Source organism: Eleginops maclovinus, chromosome 12 (assembly GCF_036324505.1).
Source record: "Eleginops maclovinus isolate JMC-PN-2008 ecotype Puerto Natales chromosome 12, JC_Emac_rtc_rv5, whole genome shotgun sequence".
Taxonomy (NCBI): domain Eukaryota; kingdom Metazoa; phylum Chordata; class Actinopteri; order Perciformes; family Eleginopidae; genus Eleginops; species Eleginops maclovinus.
In genome coordinates this window covers 9,186,402-9,207,148 of record NC_086360.1, presented here as the reverse complement: position 1 = coordinate 9,207,148, position 20,747 = coordinate 9,186,402, and the positions used below count along the sequence as shown (strand labels likewise).

At 37.4% G+C, this 20,747-nt stretch overlaps 1 protein-coding gene across 3 annotated transcripts in view; it reads right to left on the bottom strand.

The window, feature by feature from the left end:
- ksr2 (kinase suppressor of ras 2) overlaps window positions 1–20,114 on the bottom strand; it is an 86,987-nt gene extending 66,873 nt beyond the window's left edge. For all 3 annotated transcript variants that reach the window (XM_063896266.1, XM_063896265.1, XM_063896267.1), the window contains exons 1-3: window positions 19,417–20,114; window positions 8,330–8,470; window positions 7,325–7,475 (exon numbers count right to left, since the gene is read on the bottom strand). In XM_063896266.1, coding sequence (XP_063752336.1) covers window positions 7,325–7,475; window positions 8,330–8,470; window positions 19,417–19,590 — 466 coding nt within the window. In that variant the 5' untranslated portion in view covers window positions 19,591–20,114. The remainder of the gene's footprint in view (window positions 1–7,324; window positions 7,476–8,329; window positions 8,471–19,416) is intronic.
- Window positions 20,115–20,747: the final 633 nt, after the last annotated feature.

The following is a 20,747-nucleotide window of genomic DNA, read 5'->3' as shown; positions in this document are numbered from 1 at the left end:
GCTGCATTCAATATATGAAGTGTCTCTATTGAATCTTGACTCTTTTAAGTTGAGGTTTCATGGACATTCTCGCAGTGTAGTCAGTGGGACTCAAAGTCTGCTAATTAGATAACAGCCAATAAGGATCACCAAGGGGTGTTCAGGAAGATGGGGGATCGGTCAATGCTTCTTCTGGTCCTTTTTTCTTTCCCCTGTTTCATCTACTCTTTTTCTTCTCGACATGACAACATTTTCTTCTTCACCTCCTGTTGTCCATGGCTCTTTCTCACCCTCATTTTCTCTCATGTTATTCCACATGCCTTTTCCCCCGCATGCCTCCTTCACTTTCCCCTCCTTCGACCTCCTCTCTCGCATATTCTGTCCCTCCCTCTCTTCTGCCTTTCTTCGTCTCCTTTTTCTTGCTGATGGCATTTGAAGCCAATTAGGTGTTTGTGAAGCCGTCTTAAGACCGAGCATGGGGACTTTTCTTTTTTTTTTCAAGCCATCAAAGATTACAGATGTTAAGTCAGAGAGGAAACCTATCATGCTAAGAAAAGATAAACACTATTAGCCCGATCAACAGACAAACTCATATTTCAAAAATAGTCCATGTGAAAATGTTTGTCTGTGAGAGCGTGCGAGGACTTGTCTAGAGGGGCGGGCTGAATAATGTGTGTATATTGCGGCACAAAGGACCGACCGGCTGCCTTCAAATTGTATGACTCATCCTCATTGCAACTCGTGGACTGCAATCCCAAGAGCCTGTAGTGAAAAATTCTATTAACTTAGCATTAGTTTCCTTCCTCCGCCATTACACCACAGAGCACCATACATTCACATATTATGTTCTCTTCTGGCTATGTGATGTCGCCTACAGTACAACCTGCCAAGATTGCAAAGTATATGAATGTCATTGTCTGCCAATTTTGAGATAATTCCTGATGACTCATAAACTGGATCAACATATTTTCCTTTTGAAAGGAAAACATGTGCCATACAATCTGTAAATCCTTTTCTTTCATTCATGATGGTTGAAAATATCTGTACTTTTGCAACAACGTCCAAGATGTAAGAACATCCTCTGCTTCTTGCTTAGCAGTGTGTAAGAGCTACATGTGATCACAGGGTCTGCAATGCCGTTTAAAAAAACATGCTCTTCCTCTATTTTTGCATATATACATGTTGTAACACACATACTCGCACAATCCCACCAACTGTGCACTCACACAGATGTGCAAATAAGGGGATGTTGTGAAGCAGTGACATATTTTCATCTCCGAACTCCATCTGGGTAAGAATATGAATAACTTTACCGCGCAGCCTGTACTATTTCTCTCAGATCAACGTGCTTATCACCGCTCTGTGCGCTGCTGGTGGTGTTGCATTCACACGTATCCAGCCCCAAACCCTTAAGAGAGCCCATTAGTGGCTCTTTTGTGACCAGACCCTGCCTCTGAGGGAGAGGGGGAGTGAGGGGAGGGGAGTAGTGTTGAGACAATGGACAAAGAAAAGAGGCAGAAAATAGATTGACAAACAGTAAGCAGTAAGACAGGAAAGAGAAGGAGAAAAAGTATACTGTGAATAAATGAAACAGAAAAGGATAAACATAGCCCAGACCTTCATGGCAAATTTTGAAGGAGAGCAGATTGTTTTATTGCAGTTTCTTAAGCTATAAAGCTTTATATATCATTACGTTCGACAAAAGAAACTTTAATACTAGGTTTCTCCACCAAATCACATGGTGTTTTCCAGTGAATAGAGTTTGCCTATTGTAACCAACACATGGATCCTTGGTCATGAAATAACAGGTGGTCATACATGGGGGAAATAACCCATGTGTCTTTTTAATTAAACTGTTCAACGTTTAATGGATCCATCCATTAATACATGACAATGCTGCTCTCCTATCAACCAATGCAAGTAAAGATCAAAATCATGGTGTAAGTAACACAGCTGAACTGCAAGGAAAATGAACAGACAACATTAGCTTTCTGTGAACACCAAGATCGAAATCATAGGGTGCATCAAGATAGAGGGGGTCAAGTGCCATCCACAATGAGTTCAGGGCAGACAAAGATTAAGAAGGCCATTCACATCCAACCGTTTGGGTGGTTTCATTATTTGTCTCCTTGATTTCCTTGTTTTGTATCTCCTCCCGGCAAGGATGTGAGAGGATGAAGCAAGGGCAAGAGGCGAGGATGCAGGAACCGAAGATTCCAGATGAGAAATCATTGGTTCAATAGCGTCAAGTCTTCATCAACGTCAGTAACTCAAGACGTGCTGCACAGCTGTGTGTCATATTTGCAGGTGTGGTCTTTATACGTCACCCCTCATACGGTATTTTCTCGCTCTGTTCTCCTTCAGAAGCCTCCTCTCTCCTCAAAGTGCAAGGTAGAAGTAATGAGATGTATTCTCCATTTTAATGTCTACGTCATGTGATAGATATCTACATCCAGTGAAAAATGTACGATGCAGCTGAACGCTCCAGAAAAAACTTGGGCGGACCAGATATTTGATATTTTATCATGGCCCCGTTTCCAAGATCTTTTATACTTGCAACTTAACTGACGGCAGTAATATGTTGATTCTAAGACACAATCAGTCTTTTATAAACACTGACAGAACTGTGAGATAGCTGGAAAGCTGTCAATATTGTCCAGCAATTTATGCATGCTCACATCTCACACTGTGTTCCTCTTTTTTCAGACTGGTGGGGAGAGGGCAACAGGAAAAACAGACAGTTAGCAGCAGCTGCTTAGAAGTTGGTGCTATAGTTGTAGTAGGCAGCGATTGTCAAAGCCACTTTATGCAATTAGGTGTGAAGGAGCATAATTATTGGCATTGTTGCAATGGAGCATCAGGTCAAGAACACGTCAAAATATTACATTATAAGATATCACACTGATCTCATAAAAAGGAAATATCTACAGCAGGTGCAAAAGGGAAAAGAATCACGACTGAACATTTTTAGATTCAGTGTGAACAGCCAAAGTCTAAGACAGTGACAAAAGAGAGCTGGTCTCCAATGACGCCTGAAGCCTAGACTGCTCTGAACCCAGCTGGACTGAGGCATAAGCGGCTGGGACTCCCTGACAGACCCTGCCAGGAGCCGCCTATCTGTCTTTCTGGATAAAATCCGCCTCTGTCCCCAATCAGGTCAATGAGACAGAAATTAAGGAAGTTAGAGCAGCCCACAGGTGGCGAACAACTCCAGCAGTCTGACAAACCATTACAGAGAGCAGCTGTGGACCTGCAGAATCACAAAGAGCCTGTTTTTCAGGGCAGTGCTGTAATTACAAACAGGGGAAAAAAACAAATACAAAAGCTTTAAAGGATTGCCAACTCCTCTAATGAAACATTCTTTTAATAAAGCACATTTTGGTTAAGGGCACATAGAATAAAAACTACTCATCAAATTAATTTGCTTAATTATTCATCAGAGCTTTCCGTCTGAAAGGACATCTGTTACAGAACAGAGCGTGTGCGAGTGTGTGTATGTGTGCGTGTGATTGTGCATGTGTCTGTTTGAGTGGGTGTCGAGGAGAAACAGATATGTTATCAAACGGGTTTACAAGAGGTTGTTACTAAACACAAGGAGCCAGTTAGGGTGATGTTCTATTGCCCCCTTCTGGTTCATTTGTATCATTGCACAGGCTTTGACCTAACAGACTGAGAACACAGAGTGACCTGTAGCGCCACCTGGTGTGCAAACATGAAGCAGAGAAATCCACCTGTGGCACAGACAGTTTGTGAAAGCCAAACAAATAAAATAAATACTCGGAGCCCTTCTTTATATTGATTATTTAGAACTAGTTCTGCATGATTAAGTAACAATTACAAATTGTAATTTATTTTGATGGGCTATAAAATTACGGAAATCAATAGCCAATCAAAGGAATTTGGAGGAATTGACCATTTTTGCATAATAACTGTCATTATCATAAAAAATGTAACTAAAGAAACATGTTTTGTTAATTCTGGTATATCTCTGCAGCTCGACAATACTTTATTCAAAATAGGTTTTTTTAACACATATTTGACCATAAACAAATATTAGGCTTCCTTGCACTAGTCTATATTGCGATTATAAAAAATGTGCATTAATTGTGCAGACCTATTAAACATTATGGAAAAATCGGATATTGTTAGATGGGCAATTTTATAAAGTTGCTTAAAGCAAAAGAATAAGAGTGAAAATGCCTTATTTTTGGGTCCTTACCAATCGCTTAGTGTCAAATATCACCTGACCTGATAAAGCAGTTCAACCAATCCAACATACGTGTTCTTATCAAAGCAATACAATCATTCGTACATATTTTACTCAGGAGGGGGTCCTCACTAAGAAAAGGGTCAGCAGTTCAATCCCCAGCTCCTCCTAACAACATGACAAAATCTTCATGAGTAGGCCACTGAACTACCGTTTACTCATGATGGTCAGACCAGCGTTTGTTTGTTTGGTAGCTTACTGCCATCCATGTTTTGTATGTGAATGAAAGCAAGCCAATTTGTAAAGCACTTTGGATAGAATGTGTTGTATAAATGCAGGCATTTACTCTACTCTTTTACTAGCACTTTAATATGCTCTCTTGTGGACAGCATTTTTTTAACCTCTACTGCTACAAAACACTTTATTTCTTCAATATGTGCACATGGACATCCATAAAGGCACATTTATGGTTGATTGTTGTTGTATCATGTGTAAGGTGGATGCTTTTGCTGGCACATTATGGAGTTTCATTCAGTTGTGTTTTACAGAATAAATGTGAAGTTTTATATTCAAACAGATATAATGAAAGGACCCGCAAAGCTGAAGGGGTCAGATTTAAAGTACATTATGCTCTAGAAACATTAAACGCAGCAATAAATAATAGCTTCTGTGTTGTGAGTTTCAAACTTCTACAAACATAAATGTTTTTGATGTTATAACCAATATTTAGTTCGGTTTTAACGTCGATGAGGTCTGCTCAGGTTAAATTTGGGTGAATTTATGTGATCAGATTTAGGCTATGTGTTAGGTTCTTGTGCTCACACAAATATCAGAGTATGTTGTCCAATACTTTGTGGTGAAAATAAAATATATAAAAAGGAATACAAGATGATACATTATATTAAAAACCTACTGTAAAGGAAAAACGGTTCAGTTTGAACATTTATTATTATTAAACTATTGATTCATATTGCTTCATATTTCACAATTGCATGACATGAAAGCTGTTGCTCTCAACAGGTGGTGTCTTACCTCACAGAAATAATTGTCTGGCACACAAGTAAGGGTTCACATTATTTAAAGAGTGTAACTGATCCTCTGTGACTGAACAGTGCCACCTACAGAAACACAGACAGTACTGCACACACTGTGTATGAAATACTTCACTCTAGGACTGGCATTGGAAAAACACCACAGCAGGACGACTAGTATATTATAAATCATGACAATCTTAAAAATGTGGAGGTTGTGATGGATTTAAAGTTCATAACAGGTGAGTTAAATAAGGAGTTCTCTGACTGAGATCAGGAATGAGGTTGTTTTTTTGTTACATACCTAACATTTTTGTCTTTTTTTAAACATCATAAAAATAAATAACACTATTGGAATTACAAAGTATACCTCTTGTAATTCAAATCTTCTTTATATAGTCTATAAAACAAGCCATATTTAAATATAAACAATGGTTTTTGAAAGGGCATAAAGAATTCAAAGATTATGTCAGCAATTGTGTATTTAACCAATAAACTATAACCTTCACATATTACAAAAGTGTTCATTTGTATGTTGATGTAGGGTCTATATTCCTAATAAAGCTTTATTTATAACGATAAATACCTGCATCATTGACACAAACAATATATCACTGAAATGTACTAATCATCTCACCGATGATCAATGTCATATGGGCAGACATTAATGTGTGGCTTTCTGTTTCTATCACAATCATCACAAATAATGTAATTACATTTAAATATAATTAGTTTATATTGATTTTTATTACGCATTATATTCTTCATAACTGGTTTGTCATCCCTGTCACTGTTAGGGATAATCTTACACTGCGGCCTACTGCATACTGGACTACCTTCTTGACAACAAATATGAACACAAATATAACATTTATTTACACATGCGCATATATATTATGTTTATTTAAATATACAGTACAGCTCTGGAAAAAATGAAGAAACCACTGCAAAATGGTCTCTGGTTTTCCTATTTATAGGTATGTGTACACTGAATGTGTGTTGTATTGTTATACTGCGTTGTAGTTATACATCTAATTACTGAGGCATGTGAACACGTGTATAGCCACTATGTTTGAAAGTCAGGGACGTTTGGTTCTGTGGTTTCATAATAAAGAAAAAACGTGTGCCACTAATATCTCGGTTCCTGTACTTACAGCATCATAATGTTTTAACCCAAATTACATTCTACATCTTACACATTTTATGTGTACACATATTTAAAGCGGGTTAATGAGGTAATTGTTGAGAATAGTCTTTGTGTGTGCTGGCTTACTATAAATTGTAAATATTTGTTTACATTACTAAAAACATTCCATTGGTCTTAAGTATTTCAGATCATATTATTCCTTTGATGTACAGTATTTAAGTACCATTGTTGCACATCATTCTCTCCCCCCTCATTCTTTCCCTCGCTCTTTACTGTAACAGAAGAAGGAAATGCTACAGAAAATACTTTTTACAAAAATAAGTTGCTCTGTAGCAGCTGATTCTCAATTCTCACACGTGTCCCTACTTCAGTGTACTACCCTGCACCAATAATGTATCTTTTTGTCCGCTCTTTTTATTGCACGAAGTCATGTTCCAGATTATTTCCTGTTAACCTTAAAACCTGTTAAAGCTGAGATAATTGTCCTTAGTCTTTTGTTTTGAACTTTAGTTTTCTCATGATTGATAGTTGTATTTGTTTGTTTCAGGAGATCCAAATAAAAATGTAATGAGAGCATTGTAGGTTTATTGTATCTTAAACACCTTTTGAATTGAGTTTGCAGAACTATCATGTTATCTAAAATGACAAATACCATGGTAGAAGTATTTGTTGTTATTGCTCGCCCCTAGGTAACAAATAAAACATGCAGGCCCTTACTGGATATTGACAATTGCCAAAAAAGATTTGCTGGGGGGGAATAGTCTTCTCCCACTGTAATTCCTTGTAGGCTTGTACATAACAGATAATAACAAGTTAGAAATGTACTAAAAAAGCACAATTAAGTAAAGAATGTAATTTTTCAGAGTCTAGTGGTAACTGGCTAGTTAAAATCAGAACTGTTTATGGTAATGTGTGTATCTGTGAGTTTATCTGTGAGTGTTTTTCTGGGTGGACCCTCACCAAGCTGGTGGGCCTTTCTGAGGCAGGACAGGGAGGCGTTGAGTCGGGCGCACTCCTCTTCGTTGGCACCAAACTTCTGCAGCAGCTCACACACCTGCTCCTCGCTCAACTCCAGCAGGCCCTCAAGGGTCACCTCACCCGGGCTCATCTCCTGCGAAACACACACACGTACAAATACAGTACATGGTACAAGCAAGGGAATGCATGGTTTGCACTTTGGTGGCCACAATTGACAATGAAGAGAAGATGTGGGGGAAATGTTAAACCCCTTTTTTAGTGATTATGTTTTATCGCCAGTTAAGACGATTAAAAGCACTTGTGTCGCTTAAAAGCATGAATGTGGATCTATATTATGTCACAAATGACATAAAAATCTACAAGTTCAATTTTAAAAACTGCAACTACTGTGATGTGCTGAGAGGCCTGTCAATTACATAAAATGCCTAGAAATCAAATCATATTCAAGTTTTAACAGTCTTTTTTTAACAAATATTTCTCAAACACGCTTAGAAGATGTGATGTTTACTATTGAGAGCATAAAGATTTGTAATACATTTTTATTTCAAGAGACAAAAGCTTCCTTGCAGCCAGCATCTAGTGGCTGTAAGAGGAGCTGCAGCTCAGGACACGCCTGCAGTGATTGGTGCTACTGCTTGAAAGTCAAATGTATAAATGACAAGAAGGAAAAGTCAACAAGCAAAAAAAGTCCATAGTGTAGTTTATAATTAGCATATCACAAAAGCAAACACTAAACTAAAACCAGATAACACACAAAGCAAATTCAAGAAAACAAGGTAAACACAGGCAGGTGACACATTTAATGTTGAAAATGATAAAGCCTGTTATTTAGCTTTCACATCTGCATGATATTTTGGTTAAGCAGCACTCTAACCTGTACATCATCAAAACTGTTTTTTAATTTAAGTAAGAATAGCTTACATTTTAACTGGATGTAATATGTCCTTTTATAAAAGAAATAAAAACATATGTGGCTGGACGTATTACCTGTGTGACCTCTTTCCTCAGGTTGACGATGCGGAACCAGTGTCCAAGGCGAGGGAAGTCCTCCAGCTCGACACTGCGCTCCTCTAAGGCCACTTTGCACTTACAGGACAGCTGGCGGCTGAAGTACTTCACCAACTTCCCCTGAAAACAAGAGGGATCAATACAGTGAGGCAGGGCTGGACAATTTTCTTTCAACCCATTTTTAACTATCAATATAAAAGATAAGATATAATATGATAGCTATTGATTTGTTTAAAGCAGTACGGTCCTGCACAACATTGAAATTGCATTAACTCTAGTACTGTAGAAGAAGAAATTAATTATGAATTTCAGAATAAAGAGCGCTTGATATGATTTATATTATACACAGACTTAATTTACTTTTCAGCACTTCATCATAAAATATGTCAGTGTTGAATCAGAACAACATAGTGTTGTTTACTTGGCCTGTTGTTATCACAAGCAGGATTGACAATAAATAACAACACATTAGTAGCATATGTGTGAACCGCTGCGTAGGCTATAGGCTGGTTTAAATCCTGAGCCAGCTGAACATTCAGGCAATGTCCTCCCCTCTGTCTCTCCCTTTATACTCTATACATCTCTAATAAAGGCAATCTCTGGCCCAACAATACCTAAAAACATTTTTTTAAACACACAATAGTGCGAAAAGTGGCTGAACAAATGCATGTATACAGCCTATTGAATCCTGTTAAAACTGTTAAACGCACCAGAGATCAAAGTTGTGGTAAGTATGAAAATTAGCTGCCTCCTTTATGATACATTTTTGGGAGGTTTTTAGTTTTTGAAGCCCCACATTTGTTCTCTTACAATATGTCAGCACTTGTATTCTAGGTTGAAAGCAGGTGAAGTATTTTCGCACTTAATAGCCCATTCCTCTAATGGCAATAGTATTTAAGATGGTGCTCTGTTCAATACATCCTTTTTTCCTTGATATATAAAAAAGATTGCTAATTAAAAAGCTACTTCTTGGAAAATAGGCCTCCATATTAGAGAGGAGAGCACAGTGACCTGGCAGTGAACCTGTGCATGAAATAAATAGAAAACAGACAAATAAAGAGGTTACAAAGGGTGGGTGCAGATCTGAGGTCACATCCAAGTCATATTTATTTAATAATAGCTAAATAAATGTGAGTTGAGCCTTTCATTTTGTAATGTATGTGATTTACTACTATTAAGTAAAATAACAAGATTTATTCATTTCCCTTCACTTCTTGTTACCCATATATTTCCTGCGTTTAGAAACCAACGAATAGGTTTTACAGTAAGTGTAGTGACGTATCATATACAGCTTGAACCCACATGCAGATCACTCCATTCCCCATGTACCGTAACAATAATAATAAAGTTTACATCATGCAAAATGTATTAAAGACTTAATCTGACAAAATGATCTCAAATAAATCTTAGATATATAAATCAACAATTATTTTTGTGAATATACAATGAACTGTCTTTGTAAAAACAAAATTCATTGAATAATTATCTCAATGAGAAGGTCAAATATTGTAACTAGTTCATTAATAAGTGTGATTTAAAATAAATGTTCTGATCCTCAATAGAGAAAATAAATTGGCACGTTTGGCACAAGATTTATAAAGTTTTTTAAATCTCTGCAAAACAGAGTCTAATATACCCATTGCATGCTTTATGCAAACAAGGCAGATAAACATTCGGGACTTGGAAAGGCAGCCTGTCTTCATTGTATAACATGGAACCATTTATTAATTATACCAAATGCTTCCAACAAAAATCCCTTTTTAAATAATGACAGAGCTACTTTTGTCATTTAACTAAGTACATTTACTCAACTGCTGGTCTGAAGAACAACAATGGTGTTCTTGTGATTTGCAGCATTATCTGTATTTATGACATATACCAATGTATACCGTTACAACATTTTCAGCGAACATACATTTCTTTCCAATATATCGTTTGACAGCTATAGTTACTTTACAGATTCTACACAGAAAATAGAGTATATTTAGTTTTATATTAAACTTACAAACTGAACACAAAGGTGATGCATATATTTCCAGTGTGGTCATCTGCATCACTAACTCACATATTTATGTATCATTAATAACAATATCTAATTGTAATGTAGTTCATTTTACAGTTAACTCGTTTTTTAAGTACAATTTTGAATGCATAACTTGCATTTTTACAATTTTGCTACTTTTACTTCAGAATATGCTTGAACCACTGCTTACGTCTTGCTTAGTTACAACGCTATATTAGCTCTATCGAGACTGAAAGAATGTATTAGTGGACATAGAAAGTGCCGTATTTTATACAGTGTTGAAATGGGGAGATAGAGGCGAGGACATTGCCTGATTTTTAAAGCGAGCTCGGGAGTCGAACCCGCATGGATGGCAGTGGGCATTGCACATGGGCTGCCAGCTCTTACCACCGAGCTCTCTGTCAACCAACTGAAATATCTAAACAAACATTTTTGTTATTGCCTGATCTGAACAACTACTGTTAAATGACCAAACACCTGCAAAGCATTCCTATCAGCAGCATCAGCTGTGTTTTAAGTGCTAGTAAGCAAATGTCAGCCAAGATTACCAAGATTAAACTAAGATAGCAACAGGCCAGCAGTATATCTGCTAAACAGTTCTTTTGAGGATGTTAACATTTAGCAGAATTTAACTCAAAAAACAACAGTGTTTACGTGCAGACCTCCTCTTTCACTATCTTTCTTTCAGAATAGTGTATACGTTTATTTGTACCATCAGTAGTCAGAGACACCTGCAAAACAAAACAAAAAGCTAAAATCAAGGGTCTCAAACTCCTGGCATTGGAAGAATATACACCATGAGATAAAATATTATCTGCTAAGTCAATGAATAAAAGGTCTATAAATAACCATATGGTTAAAGTCTATTTACATATACTGAGTGGTACTGTGATGAAAAAGCATCTTAAATTATTTCAAAATATTTCACATATGAATTAAAGTTAGTAGGTGCATTTTACTACCCATTTAATCAACTAATTGCATGTCATGATACCTGTATATGTTTTCCTCACAATCAAATTCCATTCGAATTCCATCAATAAATTATCTCTCGTCCCTATTTAGAATGTACAGCTAAGTCAAGGACCCACATTCATTATCAATGTGTTCTCCATTTTGATTCCCCACCAACTTTATATATAAATCCCTCGTCTTGCACAAGTGTGTTTTCTTTTTTACGTTCAACATTTAGCAAGCAGTATTTACCGCATAACACCTGACACCAACTGCCTCTTTCTAAACCTAAAATAGAGACTGACCTGGAGCACACAGACAGTTTCAAGAGGTGAACTATTAATTCTTCATAGAGTTGAATATGACTTCTCTGTCTCTTCTGCTAGAAGAAAGCTGCTGTTCTTAAGGAATACAATCGAAAGTGGGCCATACTGGAATAACATGTTTAACAGTATCGGTGAGAAGTATGTGTCCAGATGAACCCCTGGTCCGAACCCCGGGCTTAGTTTAATGCTCCTCATCTAACCAAGCACTAAGCAGCCTCACCATTCTATAGTTACAGATAGAGCAGATTTTGGCAAGGAAATCTTTACTTCATTGCTCTGGCCAAAACCAGAACGGAATGAACATACTGTTGGAATACTGTGGGCAGGTGCACAGGCATAAGCTGCTGGGGCTAGCAGGCTAACACTAGCACGACACAGGCTAAAAATGATCTGTGTTTTCAACAGTTTATCATCCTTACATTCTGTCTTCGCTTGGACAGCTAGGCATGCAACTGATAATGCTGCTTGTATTTTTTAACCACCGTGTTACAAAAATGTAAAAGTCAATGCTTTCGGAACATGGCTTTCCTGTGTAGGTCATGCCCAATGTTTGGATAGAGTTGAATCGAGATCCATGTCGCAAATGAAAGGAATTAAAGTAACATTTATTCCAAACATACAAGAAGTGAATAGAGCTGCATTTATTAAGGGTAGAAAGGGTCAAATTTAATTTAATTTTGACAACACTAAAACCTAACAAATAAAAAGCCTGGGGCATTGGATGTACTTTCTAAAGTCACTGTTACTATGGCTGACATAAATGCTGTAAACCGGCATATTTCCTAAAATGTTGGACTGTTCCTTTAAGTTTGGAGAAGATGAGTTTATGTGGTGCTATTCCCATTTGGCAAATGAGCTAAATTGAAATGTTCACAAACGCTACACTTAATCCAGATACTCCGAAACACTTAGTTAATGTGCAGCAGAATAACTTCCACAGCAGCTTTATGAGAAACAGGCCCGAAAAGTCATGCGAGTTAAAATGTACACCTTTATATGTATTTAGTATAAATGGTTCCCAAATATAACCTACTGAGCTGAAGCATACTAAAGTACCTGATCATTTACCAAACGAAACTGGTTAGTAAATAAACCAGTTGAAACCGGAAAATATATCACAAAGGTTACTATTAGTTGATTAGTTGCTTATTTCTGTTTGTTTAAAGGATGGTAAGCACATTACACTCATGAAAGAGAAGAAAGGTAACCACTTATTTTACCCTCATCAGCATCATGATTTTTAAGACTAAATCATTCATAATTGTATGATTAATATAAAATTATACTCCAATGATTTGGTAGCTCACTAAAGCTCCCACTGCATAACTTTCTCAGCCTCTAACAGCAGACAGTGACAGTTAGAAACTAGCTGGTGAAAATACTGGACTTACACTAGCCATATGCATGCCAGAAACACAACTCTAAAATAATAATAATTTTGCTGCAACTTTTGGATTTGTAAATCAGCAACTGCCTGTTAACAAGATTGCCATATCAACTTAAAACAGGGATGCAAACTTATCATGTATGAAAAAGATGACAAGAATCAGAACCCCCTGTACTTTACCTGAGTATTCAGATGTTTTGCTACTTTGTACTTCTACTCCACTACAATTCAGAGGTAAATGGTGTACTTTTACTCCACTACATGTATTTAATACCTTTAGTTACTTTGTAGATTTGGATTAAGGATGTGAAATATAATCAACACTTAAATCAGACTTTAGTTAAACCTGGAATAAATTCACAAGCTACCCTGCCAATACTCAAAAACACAGTCATTAAAACTATACCAGCTTTGATAACAACTTAATGCACCAATAATTATAATCAAAACATATCATATATATTATTCTGAAATGGACCAATCTGCAGGATGACAACTTTTGGTACTTTAAGTACATTTTGATGATTTGCTTTTCTACTTTTACTTGAGTAACATCTTTAATGCAGCACTTCTACTTGTAACAGACTAGCTATATTCCTACACTCGGTTACTCCCACCTCTGTTTATAGCCTTAACATAGGATCTATAACATATGAATATTGATATGTGATTGTGTGTAACGTTATGCCCATGAAAAAAACAATTCGAAAACGAAGGCTAAAGCTAACGTTAGCAGATAGTGACAATGTATGCTAGTTAGCTAGCTCAACGATTCAAACACTCACACTAAAACATTTACATTACAGATGACTCTACACGTCCCCCTAGTGATGAACTTGTAGTTGTGGTTTCAGAGCACAAATGCTGGATGATGTTGAATTTCCAAATGTGTCTAGTCTAGGTTTTTCCTGTAGGTCTGCATGTAAATCACAGATCATGGGCACAGTAAGAATAAAATGAATGTGAAGACCCTCTTTCCTTTTAAAAGTATTTTAACAGGGCATCTCAAAATAATGTGAAGCATGCAGGTGCAGTGTTATCTGTCGTCAACTCTGGAGAAAAGAATAAAATGGATAAAAACTATGTATGTATATATGCATATGCAAAACTTAAGTTTGAACCCTTTCACATTGATTGTTGAATTATACTTGTAACTTCTGAATGCACAAATGATTGAAGGAAATGAGCAAAACTGAGAAACGAGAGACTGTCCAAAAAAACAAGAGCCCGTATTCCTATTCCTACAAAATCTGTCAGCATGTAGTTTGACACAGACAAGAGGAGATGAATCCATAAACTTTTCTTACATCCATCTTTTGTGTTTAATTTCATCAGATCTAGACATTGCCAGGAATACTTTTGTGTGACGTAGTTTGCATTAAGCGCAATGAAAACTATAACCTTGTTAAGCTACATTTTAAAATATACAATAGTTCCCCCTTTTAGGCAAGAAATAAAGCTGATGCTACACTTGTTGTGACCTTCTCTCTTTTCTGATCCATGAAATACATAATTAGCTCACATGTCATGCTCTATCATGTGTCTGCATTTCTATAAAAGCATAAAAGAACACATCATGTGCGTGGATCATTCCAGTGTATCCAAGGGCTACCGCCAAGAATGCATAATAATATTAATGGAAACTGGTATTAACACTTCATCCAGGTAATGATGTATGCCGCTAGAGCTTTTGGCTAAAGCAAGGTCAGTGCCCAACGCTTTTAACAAATTGTGTCTGAGGCTCAATCTGGATTGTATAGGTTAATAATAGGGATGGAAAACAGAGATGTCACAGATGAATCTCTTATACACACCACTCTCAAAGAAGACCAGGGCAGCTTAACGAGGAAGGCTTTGCCTATGGCTGACGCTATTGGGATCCTCATCAAAACCCCCGAAGGACAACTCATTTGTCGTTGAGGCAATAAGAGCACTGCCATCCTAAAAGCTCTAAAACTCAGAGGATTTGAGGAAGATTAAACGGTTCTCAGGAGTTAGTGCGTTGTTGCATTTCTGCATTTTTTATTTGATCTTGCTGTGAAACATCTAAATAAAATAAGTAATACAGAAAGAAGTGAAGTTATATTCAGTCACTGCAGTAGCCCAAAGCCATTTCTGTGTTGGTTCCTGGGTATTGATAAAATGTGTTTTACAAGGTGATTGTAGCCTTAACTTAAAAGAATTGAAGCCCACAACAATACGTGACTACCAAAATATCTCACTCTGACCTGAATTCATGTTGGTGTTTCTATTATTCTGTCTGGTGGGCATACAGTTCATACAAATGTTGCAAATGGCTGTGTCTTTCGAACATTGTGGATGTCCTAGAAGCAGCAAACAAAAGTTCTAACGTTACAGCATTGACAAATGAGTATTAAACCAAAACTTAAACATGGAGATACAACTAAGTTGCTGTTAAACAAGTGAGACTTTACTAAATGACTCACTGTTAATGATTCATTTGAAGCTATAGGCTGTCGGTAACCAAACTAAGTCATCATGGAGAAAAGGCAACCACAGATTGGATATACAGTAAACTGGGACCTTAACTGCAGACTCACTACTTAGATGCAAAGAATGATGATACTAAAACAAAGGAGGAGATATGAAAAGTGACAGCACATTAATCAATATTCTTAAATTAAGCTTTTCTTGTCAACTCTGTTTTCAGCCAAACAGCATGGATAAACCCATTGTGCACTGATTTCCATCACCTAACAAAGCAAGAGAGACAATAAAGCACAGAGCTTGGTTTTCATCCAGACACATCACTTCAATGAATACTTATTCTGCTGAATGTTTAAACAAGCAAATTATTTGAGCTACTAACAACTTTGTAAGGTCATATGTCAGACGTGTTGTGGAATTATTCTGCCCTCAAGTTCAAAGCAAATCTGTAAATGCAACTTCAGAAATTGCACATTACCTACAAACAAAATTGTGCTTTTCTTACATTTTGTTTCTCCTTGAAACCTTGACTTTATTGACTTGTATCTGTGCAGTTTGTCACTAGAGAGTTGTTTTCGCAATTCTCTACTAAAAAGGAAGATGTCAGCAATTGCCTAGAATATGATATTCAAACGCACCCTTATGTCAAATATTTGAAAGAGACAATCGCTTTCTAATGCGCAAATATGGAGAACAAGGAAGAAGTCACGCGCATCAGAACACCGGCACTTATAGTAAACCTGAAAGCTGCAAGCGCAGAGTCGACTTGCCAATACACTGAAAGTTAGTATTACCATAGTAAACGTTTTGACAGCAAGCTGGTAGTGTGCAGTTTTTTTTTAATTTAAAACTCACCTTGGAATTTCCTTCCATCTCTACAAAAATAAATAAATTGTTTGTTTGTTTCACAAACGGTAGCACTGTGGTAGTCACTGCTAGTTAAGCTAATAGGTTAGCAAACAACATGAGCGAAATAAAACGTGCTAACTACACTTACCATGCTAATAGTTAGGCAGATTTAGGTGCAGATTCCTTATCTGAGTCAAACATGTATGGCTAACGCTCTCGGGTGATTTCTGACGAAGAAAACAGACCAGACCGCAAAGCAACTTGCTCAGGGGCCACGCTTCGCAGTGCGCACCTTTCAGCTAGCTCGAGCAGGTGTGGGCGGGGCCAGATCCAGTTTTTTGGGGGGGAAGCCATAATAAACAAAATATTAATCATGGTAGCTTATTGTCACATACTTAAAAACATGTCTGGAGGGGGTTGATTAATCTGATATGATTTTCCCCACGATTCATAATGTTGGCTCCTATTTTGGACAGTATTTTTTGTTAGTCTACTGCAGCTTTCACTAATAAACATAGCTTGGGAGACATGATTGAAATGCTATGAAACACAATTAGTATAATTTGTCCATCAACAGCCGTAACATCTCCAATGATGAAAGGTATAGGAAACAGTTCCTTAAAAGAGCAGAGTGACACAACTTTATAGTGTAGACAACAATTCATAAATTGTAAGGGACTAAGGGTGCGAAAGCCATAAGAGAGAAACTTATATGGTCAAGATATGTTGCTGCAGAACACAGAGGAAAAACTACAGTAAGAGAGGCCAGATGTTCCACTGGTGTGTTGTATAACAAAGACAACAATATACCCCCCAGTGCATTCCCTAATTCAATTCAATAGATCAGGTATAAACAAATTAATAACTTATGAATGTTTTGGAGTCTGTAATATCTGCACAAGCTTGCAATTGGCTTCAACTTCGACATTATTCCCTGCAATCATCATAAATGTTTCACATTATCATTATGCTTGTGGCATGTCAGTCTGGTAGAACAAGTGATACAAACATTACTGCATTACTACATTATAGACAGCAGCAATATTCGACAACAACTCTGCAAGATCCATTTAACATCACACATGGCACAGCAAGTGTTTTATCCTGGTCATGTTGTCATCACTTTTTAAAGGTGACAAGTTAATAAGTTAGTTGAACTTCTACTGTATGCCTTCACCATCAGTGTTCACGTGAGAAATACCATTGTCTTTTTTATGTTTGTGTAGCTTTGTTACAATATGACAAAAGAAGGTTCCCAAAATGATCAGACTACAATTCTGTGTCTGATCCCCTTCAAACCTTGTATAGTTCTTTAGCCATGTAGCACAGTTAAAAGTAAAAGTACTCATTATGCAGATTGGCCCCTTTCAGAATAATATATATCATACATTTTGATTATAAATACTGATGCATGCAAGTGTTGTCAAAGCTGGTAAAGGTGCAGCTAGTTTTAATTACTTTGTATACTGCAGGGTAGATTGTGAATTTACTCCAGGTGTAAATAATGTCTTATTTAAGTGTTGATTATATTTCACATCATTCATCCAGCAATAACTAAATGTATTAAATAAATGTAGTGGAGTAAAAGTACACGATTTATCTCTGAATTGTAGTGGAGTAGATAAAAACAAATTGAAAAACCCGAACTTAAGCACAGAACTTGAGTTAATCTACTTAGTTACTTTACACTACTGATTGCCAATGTATATTTTCTTAAAATTTTTTAAAAAAAGACAAGTTAAACAGATGTTGGAGTATCCTTACTTCTTTGAAAAAGCTAAGGATTCATCGAAAAAAAGGCAAAGCTGCAACCATGTCCAAATAAAAACATTTCCATAAAAAGATAAAACAATAACCCAATCAAGCAAATCTTTGAAATTCCATTCCCAAAATCTGCCAGGCTAATACCTATGTGTTGTAATACGAAAACAATATTTATGTGATACAACAAACAATCTAGTACCCACAACGGTTTGCAAGGTATTCGGGGAACATAGTGAACATTTATCTCCCCACTGTAGCTCATGGCAGAACATATGTACTTAACATTAGTTCTTGACTCAGTTCTCATACTCTTGGATTACATGTATGTCCCATGCTTGTGTAACACTTGCAAATTTCACTTAAAAGCTCAGACACAGTATTTAAAACTTGTGTTTATCCATTGTATAACATATTTTAGCTTCATGTTCCTGTGGGGTTGGGGTTAGGCACTCACAAGCGACTTTATTTGTATGTAATATCTCATTATATTCCCTCTGGGACCTAAAGTGGTCTGATGGTACACACAGATACTCAGTGCTGAGTTTATGGCGACCTTATCACACTTAATGGTATTTGTTTTAATCTCCCGAGGCATCATAATAACATTCTTACAGGCCCTCAATGGTGTGCTGTCTGCACTACTCAATAGTGAGTTTTCAGCGACCTTATCGCACTTTATGGCATTTTATATGTCCCGTAACAGCCTCTCACTGGTGGGGTGGGGGGGTGGGGGGGGGGGGGGGGGGGGGGGACTGGTTAAAGTAGTCTAAAAACGGACAATCTGACATCTCAAACACAACACGGGGATATGATGGCGCTTACGTAACGCAATTTACGGAATACCCCACGGGCCAATTAAATGGATAACGATATTTTGTAACAATTTTAGTAATCTGCTCGCCTTGCATAACAGCAGCAGGGCCTGGTTGCGCTAAAAGGACAGATACGCAGGCTGGCATATTGGTAATGGATTGTAAACACGGGCAGCCTATAGGCCTCGGCTGCCTCAGATATTATTCTGATGGAGAAGAGCCACCTTCTCTCCCCGCCACCTGCAGAATGCGCAAGTCTATAACAGCCCACTGCAGCCCCGTAGCCTCTTGATTTATTGCACTGCACTAAACAGATAGCAGTGGGCTTTAGCAGAAATATTTGCATATGAATGCAATGGCAACACCGATAGTGGAAAAGCAGTTTGTGGTTGATAAAGCACTGAAAAATATGCATAGTGGCCTAGAAATAATAACATACTCCGTATGGATTTAGATGAAGATGCACAGCAGTATTTCAGTCATTCCGCTCAAATGGTGCTTACCTCCAGCGTTCGTATCTCTTTTTGTGTCAAGTCGTTGGATGTGGCACATTTGGTCCGTAAACCCTCCAAACTAGAAATGCTTATGTCGATCATATTTTGCACCAACTCGCACTGCTGCAAGGCTTTCTGCAAACTAAGATCCTGCTCCTCGCTTTTTGTCATCTCCTCGTTCATAGTTTTGCGAGCAGTGGTCGGTTTTTTCCCCTTTGCTCTTAGAAAATAAAAATAGAAAACAACAAAAACAAAAAAATAATTCAGAAAAGAAACGTGGAGAAGCCCACAGAACAGAGCAACCTGCTGCAAAACGCCATGAAACGAGATGTTGTAGGTTTACAGACGCGGTTTGAGCCGTGAGAGAGTCGACTCCATTGCAACAACAGTCCGCGTAGTTCCTGCTGTTTCATCAAGGTGTCTCTGATTGTAGGCTAAATCAAACACAATATGAAGATACCGAGCGGGACTACACGGTTTGCCACAGCATCCATTGGGTGCCCCTCCGTTTTAAATGGATGGTTTTTTTTCTAAATAGAAGCAGTTCAGCGCATCATAAACAGACGTATCTGTGGGGAAAGCCTGGTGGTTTTAAAGGTGCTGATGTGTGGATTGGATGCAGGTACTCCCTGTCTCCCTTGGCAGCAGCTGCATCCCGGTTCGCTCCCACCACACCGACATGTTTCCTGTCAATCAAACCCACAGCAACAGCAACAGCATCGCATCACCCAGGCACCGCTGTGAGGGGCCACTCTCGCGAGATCAGCGCCAAGTGCGGTGGGCTCACTGCTTTAACAGACAGCCTGGATAAGGAGCCCAAAACACTTTTCACATGTTTAGAGGAAAGATTGGGGTCTTTATATATTATAATCAATCTTTCACAGATGTAGATGTGAACATACAGGACACCCACACATAGCCTACGCACATATTCTACACACACTATCTATGTATTTTTCTGTAAAACGATTTCTTTTCTCATTGGCTACAGTGATTGTACGTCAAGTTGGAGTTTGTTTTATTAATTTATATTTTATTAAATTATTTAATATTTTACAACATTATAACATTTTGAACGTCTCATGACAATTTGCATAATCTTCTCTTTAAATGTTGTACCTGTTTACTATAAATGTGTTGTTATTGTTTAGAACAGAGTTAGCCTATATGTCTGTGTGTGACTGATCGTGCTTTCTTTTGTGCCCCTTTTTAAACAAACATTTCTAACCAATATCGTTGTGATGACTTTCTGCCTTTTGATGGTGGCTTTATGTCGCTCATCTAAATAAAATTAAACATTTCCCACACACAATCAGCAAAGAAAATAGGCCTTTACAATA